Below are 22497 nucleotides of genomic sequence, written 5' to 3'. Positions count from 1 at the left end.
CACGCAGCTGGGGCGACTTGCATGTGGTCTGATCTTCAGACTCAGAAACTTTCTCACAGCCCTCCTGATGCTGTGATTTGGGGTTAAGACAGTTATGCAGAGGTGCTGCCTTTCTCCCAGGGAAGGCATCACAAAACCTTGAAAATTACCAGCAGGAGGATCCAAGGCCTCTAATGCCTGGAGCAGGCTCCCTGCATTGCCCCCACCCCTGCCCCGTCCACCCACCCCCCTCGACCCCCAGGCACAACAGGAAATGTCTCCCAGCCCCCGAGCCTCGGACTGTGGAAATGACTAAGTCCTGCCAATGCAGCCTAGGAGATTGGGTCAAATGTCCCAAGGGACCCCACTGCTGAGGGCGTGGGAGCACAGCCAAATCTTAAAAGCGTTTTGCTAAGAAGGAATTCGCGGAATGTCTTCCATCAACCGCTGCCAGGGGAAGCTGCACGTTTGTCTTCCCAGGTCGCCCATCACAGCCCCGCTGGGGCCCAGGCTCCAGTCCATCAGTCCATTGCGGCAGTGCGGGCACAAGTTGATAGTTCAAGCAATCCTCCTCCTCACCATCATGCAAATGGCTGCAGCGTGAGGGAGAAGCATCCCCACCAAGTCAGAGACAAACTAGATCCGCCCTTTTCCTCTTCTAGAAATGTAAGATTGGAACTGGAAACTCAATGACACTTGTGGTAAGTATTTAAGTATCTATCCCAATTTTTTGTTAAGTATTTTTAAAAGCCCCTAAGAATATCTGGTTCAATGATAATGGATATTTTCTAGTATTGACAAGTATAACTTTGTTTGTAGTTATGAAACATATATGACACTAGACATATTTGTTAATTTTAAAAAATGTAACATCATCATAGAGCCTCCTGGGCTTGGTAGAGGGAAACATTAAAATACTTCCACAGAATATTACTCAGCCATAAAAAGGAAAGAAATTGTGCCATTGGCAGAGACGTAGATAGACCTAGAGCCTGTCATACAGAGTGAAGTGAGTCAGAAAGAGAAAAACAAATAACGTATATTAAATGCCTATATGTGGAATCTAGAAAAACGGTACAGATGAGCCTGTCTGCAAAGCAGAAATAGAGACACAGATGTAGAGAACAAACGAATGGATACCAAGGGGGAAGGGGGTGGGTGGGAGGAACTGGGAGATGGGGATTGATACTATGTATAAAATAGATAACTAATGAGAACCTACTGTAGAGCACAGGGAACTCTACTCAGTGCTCTGTGGTGACCTAAATGGGAAGGAAATCCAAAAAAGAGGGGATATATGTGTACGTATAGATGATTCACTTTGCTGTACAGGAGAAACTAACACAACATTGTAAAGCAACTGTACTCCAATAATAATAATAATAATAATAAAAAAGAAGAAGGTTAAAAAAAAAAACTTCCACGGAAGACGCAGAGATGAGCCACCAAGGGAACAAGGAGCCTTTGCTCCTGTTTCCTGTGTGCCAGGCTCACAACCAGTTACTGTGGAACATTCCAAAGAGGAATTTGGAAACATAGTTTCTGTTGTCTCCTCATGCAGTAATGGGACCCACCTGGTCCCAGGTTCAGAGTCACGCCTTCCAGAGAATTCCAGGCAGGTGGCTGCCTCTGGGGGATCCAGTAGGTTGATGTGAAGACGTTTCCCTTGGGCCACAGTATGAGTGACTGGCTTGGGAACAATGGCCAGCACCCATGGGCCCCTCCCCTGCATGCAGACCCCTAGACCCCAGCCCCACCTGCTCACAGAAGCTCAGTGCGAGTGCTTGGAGGATTCAAAGCATGGTAGTCTCCTTTGAGGAGTGGTTAAAAGCAGCAAACCGCTGGTGTAGAGTGTGATGGACCCCGATCCATTGGAAGGTCTGGTGGGTGACAACGAGTGTCCTTCCTGGGCAGAGCTGCAGTCTGGCTCCTTGGGTTGAAGGGACACGGGGTGGAGGAGAGGGCAACATACTAGGAGCAGAGACTGTCACCATGTGTGACAGTGGTGAAATGCTACTCTTTCTGGAGACTGAGCTGTCCAGTATCCACTCCAGGCAGTGGATGAATGGGATCGGGCACCGGAGCAGAAGTAAAGGGAATCTGTTCTTTTCTGTAGGTTTACAAGGTGTTTTAGCTCCTTCCTATTGCACATTTTGGCCAACTGCATTTTCCTGTAAGCCCATGATGTTCCTCATTTCCCCTCACTTTGTTTCTACACAGAAGTAGTTCAATATTTATATGTTTACCTTCCCTTTGGAAAAACTTACAGCAGTGTGACAAATTCTAAACCCGGGGTGGTTGTTAGTTTACAGTGTGTGACAAAGCCCCTAAATGTGCCAGTGGGGTGAGACACAGCCGCAGAGGAATGAGACTGGTTCCACCAGTCACACGGGATGGGGAAGGCTGTCTCCTACCTGCCACACAGCCGGGGCACATGCGCACACCTGTACTCACCGAACACGGAGACGCGGAGCCCTGGGTATCCAGTTATCCAGGTTGTTCTGGCAACGGGGCCGGCATGACTTGGATCATTCAACTGCATAGATCTGGCTACAGGTCAGAAAATAGTAAGATGTTTCTTCCAAATAAGAAGAGATTTCTGAGAAAAGCAGAGCAACTCCTCCCAAATCCTTTACAGCCTGGGGGCTGAAGGGCGACTTACAGTTTAAAAGGATAGATAACTCGCAGGAAGTTGATAGGATCATTCTATTTCCACTTTCTAATATCAGACCTGCCTCGTAAGGGCCGGTTCTCCCCGGCTGCAGCTCACCTGGGCAACCTGATGAATTCCCCTCCCTGCCAGCTTCTGGTCCTGCTCCCCACTAGGGCTCTCAGCCCACCTACCTCCCAATTCCTGCCTCCTTCTCAAAGAAAATTGGGCCCTCGGGTGTAAACTCCTTCACCCTCCCACTGCTGTAGACTCACCCACCCTATAAACAACAAGGTCCTGCTGTAGAGCACAGGGAACTATATTCAATCTCCTGGGATAAACCGTAATGGGAAAGAATGTAAAAAAGAATGTATATAACAGAATCACCCTGTTGTACAGCAGAAATTAACAGAACATTGTAAATCAACTATGCTTCAATAAAATAAATTAAAAAAACAAACAAACCCTCACCCACCTTCATCTCCTGGCCTCCAGTCTCTAAGCCAGAAATACCCTCTCCTGTGAGGGCCCACACTCTAGGGCTTAGGGTACTGAGCTACATGCAGGCCTCAGGGCCTTTGCACACACACACTTCTTCAAATGCCATTACATCCAACCTCCACCTTTCCAGCCTGGCACCTCACCCTCCTCTTTAATACTTGGTATCCAGGGCAGATTCGTCACAGCATCTGTGGTTTCCTTTGTTCTACTGCTCCCAGGGTTTTCACAAAATAGGTGTCAATAAATGCCATTAGTCTCTGAACCAGATCCAGATCCTAACCTCCATCAGCTAAACTGGTCTGTCTTCTTAGCAATCTCCCCTCTGAGCCAGGTTGGAAGGCTTCTCTTTACCCAGTGCCGTGGCAGGGAGGGGCTGGGGAGGAGCCAGTGAGGACCCTCTGCTGCAGTGTCGGGGCCACAAGTGTCATGGGCACAAATGTCGGGGCCAGAATCCTCACTGATGTTACCAACCAGACAGGCAGACCCTGGCTAGGTAAGAGAAGGCTAAGTGCTCAGGTCTAACCAACCCAATTCAAGGTCAAATTCCCTTCATACAGCCGCAGAACTACAAGCAAATCACTATTTTGTGATTCAGGCTTTGCATTAGGCCTTGGAGAATCTCAGGCTAGTATCTGAGGCATTGCCTAATGATGGGGGCTGACTGCAAGGTGAGGGGCACAGGGAGCGCGCCACACACATGCGCACACACAAACTTCTTAATGGGCATTTTCCTGAGACCCTCCCGGGAGTCATCATGGCAGCTCTTTAAGCGAGGTTCCAGTCTTTAGGGTGCGAGTGGTGGATTTCTAGGGGCTTTCCAAGTATGTTAAAACCAGACAACTGTCTTTTGCTGGTGGGCATTTGGCGATCCTAGAAATCACCCTTTCACACGCACAGGCGCGCGCACACACGTGCACACACACGCGTGCACACACGCGCACACAGGCTCACGGAAGCCCCGCCAGCCCGCCCCACTGTAGCCCTGGGGTTGGGCTGACTAATTGGAAAGTCCCGCGCTTTCGCGTCTCCACGCCGGAGACAGGTCGGCGCAGGAGGATGCAGCTCCGGGCGCACACGCGGCCACCGCGCAGCCATGGCCCGGGCGAAGGCGCCGGAGGGGGCTGGCGGCGCGCGCACACGGCCGGCGGGGGCCGCCGCAGCGGGGGCGGGGTCGGCAGGCGAGCTGGGCGCCGGGCCTTTCAAGGGGCGGGAGGGGCGGGCCGCGGGGAGCGGGGAGCGGCGGGGACGACCCTGGCGCAGGGAAGGCCCAGGCCCCGCCCCGGCCCCGCCCCTCAGGCCGCGCCCCTTCCCCCGCCCCGCGGCCCAGCCCCTTCTCCGGCCGCCGCTGGGCCGCGGGCGGGACGCCTGGGGCGGCGCGCTGGAGGAAGGGCTCCCGGCCACAGCCCCGGGAACTACCAGACGCCCGAGTCGGGAACGCGGGACACCGCGTCCGCATTTGCCAGGGGTGCGGGGTGAGAGGCGCAGTCCCGGGCCGTGGCCGTCGTGAGCCGGCCGGGCTTTTCCTCCCGCTCACCCCGCCCGCCGGCCTCTCGGCGCCCGGGGCCCGCGCCGCCAGCCGCCCGGATCCGCCCGCCGCGCCCCCTCCCCGCCCCCCGCGAGCCCCGGCCGGCCGCGAGCCGATGTCCTGAGCTCGCCGCCCGCGGGCTGTGCGCCCGGCCAGGGGCTGCCTGGGAAGTTGGGGCGAGGCGCGCCGGGTATGCGCCATCACCATGTCCCGCCTGGACTCGTGGCTCGGTGAGGTCCAGTGGCTGGGCTTGGTGGCGCTCTTCGTCGTGGCCTTGGGCACTGTGGGCCTGTACCTGGCGCAGTGGGCGCTGGCCAGGGCGCGACCCCGCTCCCCGAGGCGGGCGGCGGAGCCCGGCGAGGGCCAGCGCCCCGAGCCGGATGCGCTGCTCGCCTGGACCCTGACGCTGAGCATCTGGAGGAAGCAGTGGCAGGCCGCCTGGGTGGCCGCCCTGAACGATGAGGCCAAACGGAGAGCGGTGAGTTTCCGCGAGGGCCGGTCGTGCTGCGGGGTCGGGCGCGGCGACCTCGGGGCGCGGGTTCAGAGCAGAGCTCTTCTTCCCCGGAGCCTCGCCACAGCCCTTGACTGATTCAGGGGCAGAGCATCCTTGAAAGTTTGGAGAAAGACCCTGAAGACTGGAGGACCCTTGATGGGGAATCAAGACAAAACGATTCGACTTTATTAACCAGACATGAGGTGTGCCAGGCCCTAGGCTCCACTGGAGGGACAGACTGGCTGTTGGAGAGACTTTTCGGGGTTCCCCTTCCCCTTCAGGCTCATACGTGCCCTTCCTGGCGTCCCAGGTGGATTCCCGTATTCAGGCGGACACTGAACTGCTTTTGCACCTGAATAACTGTGAACCAAATATGCTTCCACGTACAGAGCCGAATTTTGCCCAGCATATTATTTCCAAAAGGTTTGCATTCCTTGGCATTTAGAATTAGTGATCGTTGAGGGCTAGCCACTCGCCAGACATGTACTGGGGGCTTCAGGTACGTCTGTCATCTCTGAATCCTCACAACTCCTGCGACAAAGGCGTTGTCAACATTTTACAGGTGGGGAAACTGAGGCCTGGAAAGGTTAAGTAATCCGCCCAGGGTCACACAGCCTGTGGGTGGCAGAACTGGGATTTGAACCCACGTATCTCCTACCTCACAGCTCAGGGGCTGATGACTGAGCTCGGCTGCCCCATGCTCCTGTGGTTATGTTCCTTGTCTGGTTAATGACTGGGTGACTTATTTTTGCTGCTAAGACATCTTGGCTTAATGACAAGCTCCTGGCGCCTGCTATTTCTAGGTGTTCCATAGGAGGAACGGGGGCCTGGGGGGGTTGGGGTACCTCCCAGTCTTCGCCTGTCCTGATGGCTCCCAGGTGTACCCCATTCCGCCACCTGCTTGGGAGCTCAGTGGAGAAGCCTGTGGCACTTTGCTTTGGAAATAGTGAATGCTGTGTGTCTGGACCATCAACCTGCAAAATATTCCACGGTGGGCCTCTGTCTGGTCTTTGCGCATGGCCTTGACTGACTCACATAGCCACGGATTTAAAAAACAAAATAGCTTTGAGTGTGAATGAGCATAAATCCAACAAAAGGCCGTGTTCTGAACTCTGGGGAAAAAAATAAATAAATAACCGTAACCTTTGGATGAAAAAAGCCTTCAAGGTCATTTGACTGCAATCTGCCTCGGTGCCTGGAGTCCGTGTCGCGGCCACCAGAACCGGACAGCTCTTCAGGGGGGCCACCCCACCTCTTGTGGGAGCCCCTAAAGCCATGTGACCTCACCTATGTGAGCAAACACAGATTTGTTTCCCCATGCAGCTGCTGTCATTGACCCCTGGTTGACCTGGTGTCCAGGGCCTGGGTTCTGGGGCTGAGTACACTGCAGGCTGGAGTTGTGAGCGGGTGAAAGTCTTGTCCCAGCTGGATGAGACAGGGGGCGTGACGTGGGCCACTGATTCTGCTTCTCAGCCTTTCGTGAGCTGTAACATGCATCTTGGTGTTGGGTGAATGATCTGTAGGCTCCTGGTCATCCCCCTGGGACTCCTGAGAGGGTCAGGCAGAGGCACGAGCCTCCCTCCTGTAAGTCTGGGACAGTCCTGCTTAAAGCATTCTGCCGTGTTCCCTGACATTTCCTGATTGGCTTAGAAACTATGATTCCCTTCGATATAATGCTTCCAGATTACCCTCGTGCCTGGAGCACTCAGAGAGAAAGGAGGATATCCCTGCTCTGGAATTTGTCTGCAGCCGGTCGGGTAAGGCTGAGAACTGAAGCAAATACCTGAAGGTTTCGGAAGCAAACCTTTCTCCCTACTCACTTGAATCTCTGTGTGGGAGGAGAGAGGGCCCTTGGCGCAGGGGGCGGGGAGGGATCTGGCTCCTTTGCACCTTCTCCGTTCTCTGCTATTCGCCGTGCACTGCAGAGTCTTAGACACCAGTTTTTCCAGAACTCCTGCCTGGAAGGGGCAATAATGTACTGGGTTTAAGCTCAAGGCAGCCCTGAGTCTTGTCTGACTGTAGATTGGGTCTGACCGTGGTGTCAGGTGTGTGTGTGTGTGTGTGTGTGTGTGTGTGTTTGTGTGTTATGGGGGGAGGGAATTGGTGGCGTCACTTTGCTCTCCCTGGTGCCTGGAAATGTTGCTTGATTTGAATTCAGATGGAACGTTCTGCAGGCTGATAGGATCTGGGTAACTCCTGCCCTGGCCTTGGCATACCTCTCCCCTGTCCTGGGCCATCCCGACTGCGACGCTCATGACAGCGTGGGTGAGCAGGCCCTGGTGTTCCGTTAGCGTTAGCGGCTGTCCTGACCTGGCAGCCAGCCCTGCGGAGTCTCCCTCTGCCCTACCTCCAACACGATTTCCACTAATCCCCGATTAGGGTTGACACTCCAAGCCCGCACTCAGCCCAGCGAGCCTCAGCTTAGCGTCCCCCATCTGGCCCCACCCCGTCCTGTTATCTGTCTGCCCTGGCCGGGGAGGAGACCACGTCTCTGCCTGTCTCTGCCTGTCGCTGGGGGGTTGGCAGGAACTCAGGCATCCCAGCGTCTTCCGTGCGAGGTGGGATTCTCTCCTGAATGGAGCGACTCCTCCCACTCTGTTTTACCCCAGCTTGTGTTTTAGGGCTGCAAGGAACCCTGAACCCTTCTCGCAGCGCTTCTTGCTTCTCCAAAAGGCGAGACTGAGGCCCATGGGCTAGAGAGACTTGCCAGGGTTGACCTAGACCCTGGGCTGGGGGGTCTTCATGGTCCATCCACATCTGCAGTCACGGTCCCCTGTGGGCAGCAAACTTGACTTTGAGACCCAAATGTTTCCTTTAGTTGAGGTCCAGCAAGAAAGGATAAAAGGGTGCGATTGTTTAATGCATCACCCCTAACAAAGGGGCTCCTGTCTCGTAGGAGCTGAGGGTGGGTCAGTAGCTTGTGGGGTCTCCTTTGGCCCCGGATGACCAGTGACTGTGGTACTGCAGGTTCCCTGTGTCAGAGGGCCCCTGGGATCGCGACCCTCGCTCTGAATAATTAGGATGGTGAATTGGAGAGACAGGTGAGGAAACCGTGGCTGCTCTGCCAGCTGGTCGGGCTGGTGCCAGGTGTTTGGGGAACGCTGGCGAATTGCCTAGAGAGCTTTGAAAAAATGCACGTGCCGGCTCCCTCCCCCACTTCAGATTTAGGAAATTGTCGGGGGCGCAGGGAGCTTACTATATTTTTCACAAGTTCCCCGAGCTAGCCCCTCACTAGTGAGATGCTGCTGGATACACACAGTGTCCGAAAGCCAGCCACCAGTCAGTCACTCAGGTCCCCCTCACCCCACAACGTCTCTCCACTCTGGCATTGCAAACACCTAATTCCAGCTGATCTGATGGCAGTTCGGTCCCAGAGAACAGAAAGATCCCAGAACTGGCTCAGTCACCAGACTGGGAGCAAATGCTGTATGATTTAAAGGCAACAGCTGAGGTTTTCCCTTTGGTTCCCCTGCATTTACTTGAACATTTACAAAGTGGTTTGGGGTGACAGTCACCCCAGCAGTGGTCCACACCTTCGACACCCACCTGGTGGCTCCAGGGTTGCCGTTTCCACAGCAGGTCACCAGCTATGGAAGCCAGTGTCTCCGTGGTCCCGTGCCCCCTACCGGTGGGCTGGACAGCACCTTGCTCCCAAGGCGAATGCTGTTGGGACCACGTGCGGGAAGCAGCGGTCTGAGAGCGAGGGCCACGTTCTGGACTTGTCCAGAAATGGGCCAGGCCACTCCAGCAGGCCCAGGCCCCGGCTGCGGAGGGTTAACAGAGCTGTTTGTCTCTTCAGTCTTTTGCCCCAGGATTTTTTTCAGAGGAATGTTCTAAATGCAAATGACCGAGACTGTAGGACAATTTGTGGTCTTTGTGGGGAAAAAAAAAAAAAAAGATGTCCTGTGAACTTAGAACATGTTATTAATAGCTCTGACTTGTACAGGAGGTGTGGCAATTTGAAAAGTAAACAAAGTGACAAGACTTGGGAGTTTCCTTATTCTATAATGAGCTTCTTGTGAGTGCTGCTCACAAAAATTCAAGCTCCTTGACCACCCATGGTGGCCACAGTAGAAGTCAGCTGGTAAGAACGGGAAGGCCCTCTCTACCTGACCCCCAAACCGGTCTCCCTTCCATTGCTCAAACACTCAGTGCTCTTTCCGGTCTGGGATCTTCCCGCAAGGCATTTCTTGCGTCTCCAACATTATTTAACCTTTCTCCTTATATAACTCCTGTCAGTATTTCAGGTCTCAGCACAGGGGTCCCTGACCTCCTCATTTTTTGGAGGATGCTGCCCCACCCTCTCCCCAGCAGGACCCTGTGGTCACTGGTACCCTCATCAGCTCCTGGGATTTGTGAGGAAGGCAGAGCCCTGTCCGTGCAGGCACAGCGCGCCCGGTGCCCAGCGCACGGCTGGCTTGGGCCAGGTGGCGATTGGAGCCTGAATACCAGGCCCTGTTAGAAACTTGTCCCTGGAGGGGGACAAACGGTGGAGATGCGCATCACCCCGTCTGGACACAGGCCTCCCCTGCTTGGGAGCTGGCCAAGCCTGGGCCCAACAAGCTGTTTAATGTGCTTTGTTTTTCACTTCTAAAGAATCAACGTTAAAGGAGGCTGACGGATGACTTTGCAAACTGTCAATAGAAACGAGGAGTAGATGCCAGTTCAGGCTGTTCTTTGCATTCACCCATGCTCTCAGCAAGACGGGAATCCAGGGGAAGGAAGAGTGGGTGTAGTGTTAGTGTCAACTAAAACGCAGCCAAAGCTAACATCCACTCCTGTCAGCCCCTCGTGGGTGGCTGAGGAGGGAAGGGACCCCTTGAGCCACTCGGAAGAGCTGTGTGGCCACTGCTTAGGCTGGAAGGCAGCTCTGGGGCTGTGTGACCTTGGGCAAAGCCCTGACCTCTCTGTGCTTCATCTGGGGAAGAGGATAAGTTTGGGTTCAGTCTGGAAAACAGCCTCCACTCCGGATGCGATGAGATCTGTGCGAGGCCTTTAGTCAATAGAGTCAATAAAGACGGGCTGCTTTCTTGTAACATCTTCCTTAAAAAAAAAAAAGCTTTAAATGTTTTACTGCTTTTAGATTTAGAATGAAGTTTCAAAAATAATTCAGTTTCCACACTTTCCTCAGCCAGCCTTACGTAACCAGAGCACAAGAGCAGAACCGAGAAATTAACATTGGTACAATGTCACTACAATGTAGTATAACGATACTAAGCATTGTAAAAGTATGAGAAATTAACATTGGTATAATGTTACTATATTTCATAGTACAATCATGTTATTGTAACCTATAAGAAGTTAATATTGGCACAATGTTACTATATTTTATAATAAAATGATATTAACATTGTAACAGTATGAGAAATTAACAAGAGTTTTTAACTAAACTGAAGACCCTACTTTTTTTTCTTTTTTAACATCTTTGTTGGACTATAATTGCTTTACAATGTTGTGTTAGTTTCTGCTGTATAACAGAGTGAATCAGCTATATGTACACATATATCCCCATGTCCCCTCCCTCTTGCGTCTCTCTCCCACCCGCTCTATTCCACCCCTCTAAGTGGTCACAAAGCACCAAGCTGATCTCCGTGTGCCATGCGGCTGCTTCCCACTAGCCATCTATTTTACATTTGGTAGTGTATATATAAGTCCATGCCACTCTCTCACTTCATCGCAGATTCCCCTTCCCCATCCCCATGTCCTCAAGGCCATTCTCTACGTCTGTGTCTTTATTCCTGTCCTGCCCCTAGGTTCATCAGAACCATTTTTTCTTTTTTTTTTTTTTTTTTAGACTCCATATATATGTGTTCGCATACGGTATTTGTTTTTCTCTTTCTGACTTACTTCACTCTGTTTGACACACTCTAGGTCCATCCACCTCACTACAAACAACTCAATTTCCTTTCTTTTTATGGCTGAGTAATATTGCATTGTATATATGTACCACATCTTCTTTCTCCATTCATCTGTCGATGGACACTTAGGTTGCTTCCATGTCCTGGCCATTGTAAATAGTGCTGCAGTGAACATTTTGGTACATGACTCTTTTTGAATTATGGTTTTCTCAGGGTATATGCGCAGTAGTGGGATTGCTGGGTCATATGGTAGTTCTATTTTTAGTTTTTTAAGGACCTTCATACTGTTCTCCATAGTGGCTGTATCAATTTACATTCCCACCAACGGTGCAAGAGGGTTCCCTTTTCTCCACACCCTCTCCAGCATTTAATGTTTGTAGATTTTTTGATGATGGCCATTCTGAATGGTGTGAGGTGATACCTCACTGTAGTTTTGATTTGCATTTCTCTAATGATTAGTGATGTTTCATGTGTTTGTTGGCAGTCTGTATATCTTCTTTGGAGAAATGTCTGTTCAGGTCTTCTGCTCATTTGATTGGGTTGTTTGTTTTCTTGATATTGAGCTGCATGAGCTGCTTGTATATTTTGGAGATTAATCCTTTGTCAGTTGTTTGGTTGCAAATATTTTCTCCCATTTGAGGGTCATCTTTTCGTCTTGTTTATGGTTTCCTTTGCTGTGCAAAAGCTTTTAAGTTTCATTAGGTCCCATTTGTTTATTTTTGTTTTTATTTCCATTTCTCTAGGTGCTGGGTCAAAAAGGATCTTGCTATGATTTATCTCAAAGAGTGTTCTTCCTGTGTTTTCCTCTAAGAGTTGTATAGTGTCTGGCCTTACATTTAGGTCTTTAGTCCATTTTGAGTTTATTTTTGTGTATGATGTTAGGGAGTGTTCTAATTTCATTCCTTTACATGTAGCTGTCCAGTTTTCCCAGCACCACTTATTGATGAGGCTGTCTTTTCCCCATTGTATATTCTTGCCTCCTTTATCAAAAATAAGGTGACCGTATGTGTGTGGGTTTATCTCTGGGCTTTCTATCCTGTTCCATTGATCTGTATTTCTGTTTTTGTGCTAGTACCATACTGTCTTGATTACTGTAGCTTTGTAGTATAGTCTGAAGTCAGGGAGCCTGATTCCTCTAGCTCCGTTTTTCTTTCTCAAGATTGCTTTGGCAATTCAGGGTCTTTTGTGTTTCCATTACAAATTGTGAAAGTTCTTGCTCTAATTCTGTGAAAAATGCCATTGGTAGTTTGATAGGGATTGCATTGATACTACCCAAAGATTGCTTTGGGTAGTATAGTCATTTTCACAATGTTGATTCTTCCAATCCAAGGACATGATATATCTCTCTGTCTGTTTGTATCATTTTTAATTTCTTTCATCAGTGTCTTATAGTTTTCTTCATACAGGTCTTTTGTCTCTTTAGGTAGGTTTATTCCCAGGTATTTTATTCTTTTTGTTGCAGTGGTAAGTGGGAGTGTTTCCTTAATTTCTCTTTCAGATTTTTCATCATTAGTGTATAGGTATGCAAGAGATTTCTGTGCATTAATTTTGTATCCTGCTACTTTACCAAATTCATTGATTAGCTCTAGTAGTTTTCTGGTAGCATCTTTAGGATTCCCTATGTATAGTATCATGTCATCTGCAAACAGTGACAGCTTTACTTCTTCTTTTCCAATTTGGATTCCTTTTATTTCTCTTTCTTCTCTGATTGCTGTGGCTAAAACTTCTAAAATGGTGTTGAATAGTAGTGGTGAGAGTGGGCATCCTTTTCTTGTTCCCGATTTTAGAGGAAATGGTTTCTGTTTTTTACCATTGAGAATGATGTTGGCTGTGGGTTTGTCATATATGGCCTATATTATGTTGAGGTAAGTTCCCTCTATGCCTACTTTCTGGAGAGTTTTTATCATAAATGGGTGTTGAATTTTGTCAAAAGCTTTTTCTGCATCTATTGAGATGATCGTATGGTTTTTCTCCTTCAGTTTGTTAACATGGTTTATCACATTGATTGATTTGCGTATATTGAAGAATCCTTGCATTCCTGGAATAACCCCCACTTGATCACGGTGTATGATCCTTTTAATGTGCTGTTGGATTCTGTTTGCTAGTATTTTGTTGAGGATTTTTACATCTATGTTCATCAGTGATATTGGTCTGTAGTTTTCTTTTTTTGTGACATCTTTGTCTGGTTTTGGTATCAGGGTGATGGTGGTCTCATAGAATGAGTTTGGGAATGTTCCTCCCTCTGCTATATTTTGGAAGAGTTTGAGAAGGATAGGTGTTAGCTCTTCTCTAAAGATTTGATAGAATTCACCTGTGAAGCCATCTGGTCCTGGGCTTTTGTTGGAAGATTTTTTTTTTTTTTTTTTTTTTGTGGTACGTGGGCCTCTCACTGTTGTGGCCTCTCCCATTGTGGAGCCCAGGCTCTGGACGCACAGGCTCAGCAGCCATGGCTCATGGGCCCAGCTGCTCCACAGCATGTGGGATCTTTCCAGACTGGGGCATGAACCCGTGTCCCCTGCATTGGCAGGCAGACTCTCAACTACTGTGCCACCAGGGAAGCCCTGTTGGAAGATTTTTAATCACAGTTTCAGTGTCAGTGCTTGTGATTGGTCTGTTCATATTTTCTATTTCTTCCTGGTTCAGTCTTGGAAGACTGTGCTTTTCTAAGAATTTATCCATTTCTTCCAGGCTGTCCATTTTATTGGTATATAGCTGCTTGTAGTAATCTCTCATGATCCTTTGTATTTCTGCAGTGTCAGTTGTTACTTCTCCTTTTTCATTTCTAATTCTACTGATTTGAGTCTTCTCCGTTTTTTTCTTGATGAGTCTGGCTAATGGTTTATCAATTTTGTTTATCTTCTCAAAGAACCAGCTTTCAGCTTTACTGATCTTTGCTATTGTTTCCTTCATTTCTTTTTTATTTATTTCTGATCTGATCTTTATGATTTCTTTCCTTCTGCTAACTTTGGGGTTTTTTTGTCCTTCTTTCTCTAATTGCTTTAAGTGTAAGGTTAGGTTGCTTATTTGAGGTGTTTCTTGCTTCTTGAGGTAGGATTTTATTGCTATAAACTTCCCTCTTAGAACTGCTTTTGCTGCATCCCATAGGTTTTGGGTCATTGTGTTTTCATTGTCATTTGTTTCTAGGTATTTTTTGATTTCCTCTTTGGTTTCTCCAGCGATCTCTTGGTTATTTAGTAACATATTGTTTATCCTCCACGTGTTTGTATTTTTTACACTTTTTTTTCCTGTAATTGATATCTAGTCTCATAGCATTGTCGTCAGAAAAGATACTTGATAGAATTTCAATTTTCTTAAATTTACCAAGGCTTGATTTGTGACCCAAGATATGCTCTATCCTGGAGAATGTTCCATGAGCACTTGAGAAGAAAATGTTTTCTGTTGTTTTTGGATGGAATGTCCTATAAATATCAGTTAAGTCCATCTTGTCTAATGGGTCATTTAAAGCTTGAATTTCCTTATTTATTTTCTGTTTGGATGATCTGTCCATTGGTGAAAGTGAGGTGTTAAAGTCCCCTACTATTATTGTGTTACTGTCGATTTCAGCTTTTATGGCTGTTAGCATTTGCCTTATGTATTGAGGTGCTCCTATGTTGGGTGCATAAATATTTACAATTGTTATATCTTCTTCTTGGATTGATCCCTTGATCATTATGTAGTGTCCTTCTTTGTCTCTTGTAATAGTCTTTATTTTAAAGTCTATTTTATCTGATATGCAAATTGCTACTCCAGCTTTCTTTTGATTTCCATTTACATTGAATATCTTTTTCCATCCCCTCACTTTCAGTCTGTATGTGTCCCTAGGTCTGAAGACAGTCTCTTGTAGACAGCATATATACGGGTCTTATTTTTGTATCCATTCAGCCAGTCTGTGTCTTTTGGTTGTAGCATTTAGTCCATTTACATTTAAGGTAGTCATCGATATGTATGCTCCTATTACCATTTTCTCAGTTGTTTTGGGTTCGTTATTGTAGATCTTTTCCTTCTCCTGTGTTTCCTGCCTAGAGAAGTTACTTTAGCATTTGTTGTAAAGCTGGTTTGGTGGTGCTGAATTCTCTTAACTTTTGCTTGTCTGTAAAGATTTTAATTTCTCTGTCGAATCTGAAAGAGATTCTTGCTGGGTAGAGAAATCTTGGTTGTAGGTTTTTCCCTTTCATCACTTTAAATATGTCCTGCCACTCCCTTCTGGCTTTCAGAGTTTCTGCTGAAAAATCAGCTGTTAACCTGATGGGGATTCCCTTGTAGGTTATTTGTTGCTTTTCCCCTGCTGCTTTTAATATTTTTTCTTTGTATTTAATTTTTGAGAGTTTCTTTAGTATGTGTCTTGGTGTGTTTCTCATTGGATTTATACTGTATGGGACTCCCTGCACTTCCTGGACTGGATTGACTATTTCCTTTTCCATGTTAAGGAAGTTTTCAACTATAACCTCTTCAAATATTTTCTCAGACACTTTCTTTTTGTCTTCTTCTTCTGGGACACCTGTAATTCAAATGTTGCTGTGATTAATATTGTCCCAGAGGTCTCTGAGACTGTCCTCAATTCTTTTTTTTTTTTTTGCAATACGCGGGCCTCTCACTGTTGTGGTCTCTCCCATTGCGGAGCACAGGCTCCAGACGCGCAGGCTCAACGGCCATGGCTCATGGGCCCAGCCGCTCCGCGGCATGTGGGATATTCCTGGAATGGGGCACGAACCTGTGTCCCCTGCATTGGCAGGCAGACTCCCAACCACTGCGCCACCAGGGAAGCCCTGTCCTCAATTCTTTTCATTCTTTTTTCTTTATTCTGCTCTGGGTTAGTTATTTCCACTATTTTATCTTCCAGGTCACTTATCCATTCTTCTGCATCAGTTGTTCTGCTATTGATTCATCTTCCAGAGAATTTTTAATTTCATTTATTGTGCTGTTCATTATTATTTGTTTGCTCTTTAGTTCTTCGAGGTTCTTGTTAAACGTTTCTTGTATTTTCTCCAATGTGTTTCCAAGATTTTAGATTATCTTTACTGTCATTACTCTGAATTGTTTTTCAGGTAGACTGCCTATTTCCTCTTCATTTGTTTGGTCTTGTGGAGTTTTACCTTGCTACTTCATCTGCTGTGTATTTCTCTGTCTTCTTATTTTGCTTAATTTATTGTGTTTGGGGTCTCCTTTTCGCAGGCTGCATGTTCGTAGTTCCCGTTGTTTATTGGTGGGTAAGGTTGGTTCAGTGGCTTGTGTAGGCTTCCTGGTGGAGGGGACTGGTGCCTGTGTCCTGGTGGATGAAGCTGGATCTTGTCTTTCTGGTGGGCAGGGCTGTGGCCGGTGGTGTGTTTTGGGGTGTCTGTGAGCTTAGTATGATATTAGGCAGCCTCTCTGCTATTGGGTGGTGTTGTATTCCTGTCTTGCTAGTTGTTTGGCATGGGGCATCCAGCACTGGGGCTTGCTGATCACTGGGCAGAGCTGTGTCTTAGTGTTGAGATAGGGATCTCTGGGAGATCTCTCGCCGATTGATATTACATGGGGCCCAGAGGTCTCTGGTGGTCCAATGTCGTGAACCCGGCTCTCCCACCTCAGAGGCTCAGGCCTGACACCAGACTGGAGCACCAGACCCTGTCAGCCACATGGCTCAGAAGAAAAGGGAGAAGAAAAGAAAGAAAAATAATAATAAAATAGAATAAAATAATTAAAATAAAAAAATTATTAAAATAAAAAAATTAAAAAGTAATTTAAAAAAAAGAAGACAGCAACGAAACCAATAAACAAATCTACCAATGATAACAAGAGCTAAAAACTATACTAAGATAAACAAAAATCAGAAACAAGTCAGTCGCAGACAGCAAACCCCAAGTCTACAGTTGCTCTCAAAGTCCACTGCCTCAGTTTTGGGTTGATTCGTTGTCTATTCAGGTATTCCACAGATGCAGGTACCTCAAATCGCTTGTGGGGATTTAATCCGCTGCTCCTGAGGCTGCACAGAGATTTCCCTTTCTCTTCTTTGTTCGCACAGCTCCCGGGGTTCAGCTTTGGATTCGGCCCCGCCTCTGCGTGTAGGTTGCCCTCAGGCATCTGTTCCCGCCCAGAGAGGACAGGGTTAAAGCAGTGGCTGATTAGGGGACTCTGGCTCACTCAGGCCGGGGGTGGGGGGAGGGAGGGGTACGGTAGTTACAATTGGAATGCGGGGCAAGCCTGCAACAGCAGAGGCCGTGGTGACTTTGCAACAGCCTGAATTTCACCGGCTTTCCGCCAGTATTCTTTTATTGTTCCAGGGTCCCGTTCAGGTCCTACATGGATTGAGTTGTTGCTTTGCGTTTGTCTCCTGCAGGCTGTAACAGTTTCCCAGTCTTCCCTTGTTTCTTTGTGACCTTGACAACTCTGAGGACTGTTGCTTGTTATTTGGCCAAATACCCCTCAGTTTGGTGTTTTCACACAATTGGACTGCAGTTATACAAACCACGGAAGTGCTGCGCCCCTTTCAGCGTACTGCGTCACGGGGTGCGTGATGTCAGTGTGGCGTACTGCTGGGGAGAAGCAGTGGCCTTCATTCCTTGGTTAAGGTGATTTCCGCCTGTTTCTCTTCTTACATCTTAGGTCTCCTCTTATCCTTTCCTGCTCTAGTCACCACATAACTTGGGGAGATACTTTGAGGTTGTACAAATCCTGTCACCCCTCATACTTTCACTCACTGATTTTGGCATCCATCTGTGTATCTAGTCTGCAGCCATTGACTTCTGTGGAGTTTGCCTAATGATGATTTTCTGTTTCCCTCTCTCCTACATTTATTCATTGGAGTTCTACTGCAAGAAAGAGCTGCCACTTCTCCTGCATCTGTATATGTAATTGATTATTTACATCAGTGTGGACTCATGGGTATTTATTTTATTCCATGGGTTATAATTCAGTACCATCACTATTTATTTTGTTGCTTAAACTGTTCTTGTTTTGGCCATTAGAAGCTCTGTCGTGTTCTTCCATCGATATATATACACACACATAGTTTTTTTCTTTTCTTAGCATTTCCTTGCTTGATGGTTCCACGAGATGTTTGCTCTGAGCTCGTCTTGTATTTTCCTCTTCTCTGACCCTGGATTCAGCCAGTTTTCTAAGCAGCTCTGATTCCTTTTCCTGGAGAAGTGTTTAGAAAACAAGATCTGGGCATCAGGTGTGCTCATTACTGCTGGGGTCTCATTGCTTCTAGACCCTCTTAGTGGACAGACCTAGGCAGTGTATATATGGATGTGAACACATTCATGTGCACACATCCCTCTGTCTGCATCTTCCAAACCATGACTATACCTATATCCTGGATTCCAGGTCAACGGCACAGAGTTCATTCTCATCTTCCCCTTTCCTTCTCTCTAACTTCTTCCTCCAAAAGTGAGGTATCTGGGACGTACTCTCTGTAACATATTTATTTGGTCAGTTCTAGTTTACACGTAACTTACTTTCTGAATTGCTGACCTGTACCCCCATGAGAAACACATTTACTGACTAGATTCTAGCATTTATGTGCAGCCAGGACACTGTTTTCTTCCGTTTCTCAGGTTAGATCTGTTTCCCTCCCCTTCACATGGTTGTGTTCTTTACTCGTAGTGCATTGAGGTTTACATTCTGTCTGGGTTTCCTCCCATATCCAGATTTTTCAAAGATCCATCTTTCGCCAGTGATTTGGGATGCCACCTTTGTCACGTACTGTTTCCACATGTGTTGGGGTCTATCCTGGACATCCTGTTCCGGCCCTACTAGTCGTCTGTGTGTTCACACTTTGAATTGCAGAGGTTCTAGAGTGCGTCTTAACGTCAAGGAGAGCTAGTCTCTTGTTTTTCTTTCTCAGTGTTTTCCTGGCACCTCCTGCCTGCTGCTTTTCCTGTGGACGTAAAATCTTGCTCTAGTCTGAGTGGGGTTGAGTCCGGAACGGGGCTGCGTTCCCAAGGACGGGTGCAGAGATGTGGGAGTTTGTGGTTATGCTGCACGCACGCCGGGCTTCCTGAAACTCAAGGATCAAGCAGAAAGGGAAGGGGAACCTCTGGGTCCTTACTTTAACTTCCTAATGTATTTCCTTTGTGAGACTGCCCCTTGACATGAACTTCCCTAGCAAAATATTTCCAGGGTTTTCATTCAGAAGCTGTCATACATAAGAGGGCATAGATGGCACCTCCTGACGGGCAGGGGCAGGAGGTGGCATCGGGGCTGCTTAAGGCAACGTGGTGTCTTCAGGCTGGTGCAGAAGGTGCGTTGTTTCACACACAGCCCCGGCGGCTGTAACGACTCCCGCAAGGGGTCAGCTCCCTGCCTGGTGCTGGGCTCTGTGCTGGGTGCTACTGTTTCAGCCATGCAGCTTGGCACACAGGGCGATGTCATCCCCAAGCCCCTGGTCAGCAGGTCACCCCCAAACAAGCTCTAGCCGTGGAGAATGTCAGCAGAGCAGCCCCCAAAGCATGACTTCATCACGCTTGAGAAGTAGATTTAATTCTTCCCTGATGATTTTTAGGGGGTGAGATCAATGTTGCTAAGACAGGGTGAGGTTAGAAGCATGTCAGTGACAATGTCCTGTGCCTTGTAGGTTTACTCTGGATCACTGGGAATTCTTAAGAAACAGCCCCGTGATGACTTCATTCTTGTTCCTCTGCACTGCACCTGCCAGGAGAGCTTTGGTGCCTCTTTGTACCATTTTAATTCCCTACCCTTGATCTGGCCTTGTAGTTGGAACCAGCACATCACAGCTGAGAGTCTCAGAAATAGGTGAGATACAGAGGGAAGTTGTGGGTCTGAATCTCTTTTTTGACCAGTCAATCGGAGCTCGCTTGACGATGATGTACTTTCTGGAGCATGTCAGGAAAAGAGTTTAAGAAGAGTTTCGTTCCGGGGTCGTATTGTAGGCATAAGTGTTCAGCTTCTCAAGAGAACTTATTTTTATAAGGCCAAGACTTGGTTGGCAATCCAAGCCTGATGTGTTCTTTTATAAAACATCAATCTTGTTGCCTTGCGTTCATATTCATTACTTGCACGTCTTGCACTTGGAGATTTTAATTGCAAGAACCAAAATGGACATAGAGCGACAAGCCACAGACGACTTTTCTGGAAGCTTATGGGGATGCACAGAGCTGAGGGCGGGGTTGAACCAGGAGACCCTGGAGGGCAGGAGCCTGGCAGCTCTGGAGGAACCTGATCCTTGGGCATGGCCACCGGCCCAAGTTCATTTCCAGCCAAGAATCCCAAATTCCAGGGAGAAGCAGCCACAGCCTCCCACTGCCCCCCCCACCCCGGGTTCCCCCTCATACGCCGTCTGGGCAGTGGGAGAGGAGAAGGGGGCCACCCTAAGTAGAGTGCCAGCACCCACGTGGAGCAGGGAGAGGTGATTTATGAAACCGGAGAGAGTGCTTTCCCAGAAGAAGGGCAGCACAGCCTTTGAACCTGCTATGCTTGGCCAGGTGCTGTGCTTGATCTCCAGACCCACGGTCCATCCCAGGAGCCTGGGCTTCTCCCCTTACACCGTAAACACGAACTCTCAAAATATCCTTTGCCGACTTTATTGCAACATCTTTGGTTTTGTCCCTGCATTCCTTACTGATATTTGCCCGTTGCTGCTATTTAGAGGCATGGATTGAACCAAAAGAAGTCAGACCACATTTTCTGAGGTCTGCCGAGCTTTGCGGCAATTACATCATTGCCTTGAGAAAGTAGCCACCCTGCCTGGCACTGCACCCATCTCCTCACTGTGCTTTTCCGTTCCAGGGCCCGCCACGCTTCTGCTTCCAGGAGGACCCGCTGCAGCAGCCCCTGGAGCTGGCCATGGGACAAGTGTCCAGCGTGGCCCAGTCAGCCCAGGAGAAGGTGAGCCGGGCACCGTCACCTGCCTTGGGCCTTTCTTCACTGAGGAAGCGAATTTAAAGCGGAGTTGGATAACTGAGTCACGTTGCTGTGCAGCAGAGATTGACACAGCCTTGTAAATCAGCTAGACTACAACTTAAAAAAGAGAAAAAGCTGGGGTGGGGGAATTTATTCTGTCTTAGAATTATTGAAAATGCCAGACACCTTACATCAAAAAAATAAAATAAAATCTGATCCATCAACTTGATGACTAGATAAATAAAATATGGCATGTCCCCACGATGGAGTATTATTTGGCCTCCTAAAGGAATGCAGTTCTGACACGTGTTCCCACGTGGATGAGCCTCGAAGACACTCCACTAAGTGAGAGAAGCCACACATGAAAGGACACATAAGATTCCATTTATATGAACTATTCAGAATAGATAAATCAGTAGAGACAGAAAGTAGATTACTGGTGTCCAGGGGCTAGGGCCGGGTAATGCTTGAGGGGACGTGACCAGTGACTGCTCAGGTGAACAGGGACAGGGTTTTGGGGGGGGACAATAATGTTCTAAACTGGTGATACTTGTACAATGCTGTGAAATATATTTAAAAACCATTTAATTGTATAGTTTAAATGGGTGAATTATATCTGTATATATAGTTATATAAATAATATGTGAATAATTTCTGTAACACGATATATAGATTTGAGTCATTTAGATATTACATAGAGTTTATTTTATAGTTGCTAACAGCTCACATGCTGAAGTTACTTATTAGACTGGTCAAATACCATAAATAATTGTAAGTTCTTTTTTTTTTTTTTTAACAAACAGTATCTGTAGAAGTGCTGAGAAACTCTCAGGTACAAGGCTTACCCTTGTATCTCTGTATATTTTATGATCAAATTAAATGCCTATCATTTAGCAGACAGCAAGGAGGGGACACCTGGGTGGCCCCCGGGCCCAGAAGGAGCTCACATCCAGCCCCCTGGAACCCCACCTCTTGTGTATCTCCTTCCTGGCTCAGCTAGAGCATAGTTTGTGCATTTCAAACGTTTCTTGTTCTGTGTGCACAATTTCACAAGAAGCTTTCTCCTTATAGAACATGCCAGTTTGGAGGTTCAGCCAGGTTGATTTGTGTCGCTCTAGTTCATTAGCTGGAGCTACAGTTCAGGATTCTGGGTGGACCAGGGCTGCTTTTTCCACCTTCCACTGATGGATAATTAGGTAGTTTTTCTTGTGCCTCAGGCACAAGAGCGGGAGTGTCTCCAGGGCACGAGTGACATTCCTAGGTTGTAGGTACGCATGCTTCAGCTCCACCACGGATTCCAGAATTGGTCGCCCAGGGGCTGGCCCAGCTTCCTCTGCCCGGGCAGCTCAGGGAAGCTCTCTTTTCCCACCCTTGGCGGATACGGGAGTCACAGAGCTCCATAACCCCTGCAACAAGCGTGGAGAAGTCTCTGGAAGATATTGGGAGGAAACTGGTGGCCACAAGGCAGGATGCTGACACCAACACAGCCCATGAGAGCTGGAAGGGGCCTTGTGAGCAGATGCTCCAGTGCCTAAGTTTCAAAGGCTGGGGGACTGAGGGACAGATTGCTGCTGGCCTCACCTACCCAAGGCCCCTGCTTGGGAAGTGCCCCTGTGCAGTGAGTGCCCTATCATTACAAATAGACCCCAGG

General features: G+C 48.0%; 1 protein-coding gene across 7 annotated transcripts in view; it reads left to right on the top strand.

The window, feature by feature from the left end:
- The first annotated feature begins 4459 nt into the window (after window positions 1-4459).
- Window positions 4460-22497, top strand: part of C2CD2 (C2 calcium dependent domain containing 2) — a 63033-nt gene continuing 44995 nt past the window's right edge. For all 7 annotated transcript variants that reach the window (XM_082624821.1, XM_082624820.1, XM_082624819.1 and 4 more), the window contains exons 1-2: window positions 4460-5133; window positions 20733-20831. In XM_082624821.1, the coding sequence (XP_082480947.1) occupies window positions 4861-5133; window positions 20733-20831 (372 nt within the window). In that variant the 5' untranslated portion in view covers window positions 4460-4860. The remainder of the gene's footprint in view (window positions 5134-20732; window positions 20832-22497) is intronic.

The sequence above is a fragment of the Mesoplodon mirus genome (assembly GCF_964341445.2).
Source record: "Mesoplodon mirus genome assembly, chromosome: 6".
NCBI lineage: Eukaryota > Metazoa > Chordata > Mammalia > Artiodactyla > Ziphiidae > Mesoplodon > Mesoplodon mirus.
Note: the sequence above shows the minus strand (reverse complement) of the source record. Positions and strands in the feature narration are given on the sequence as shown.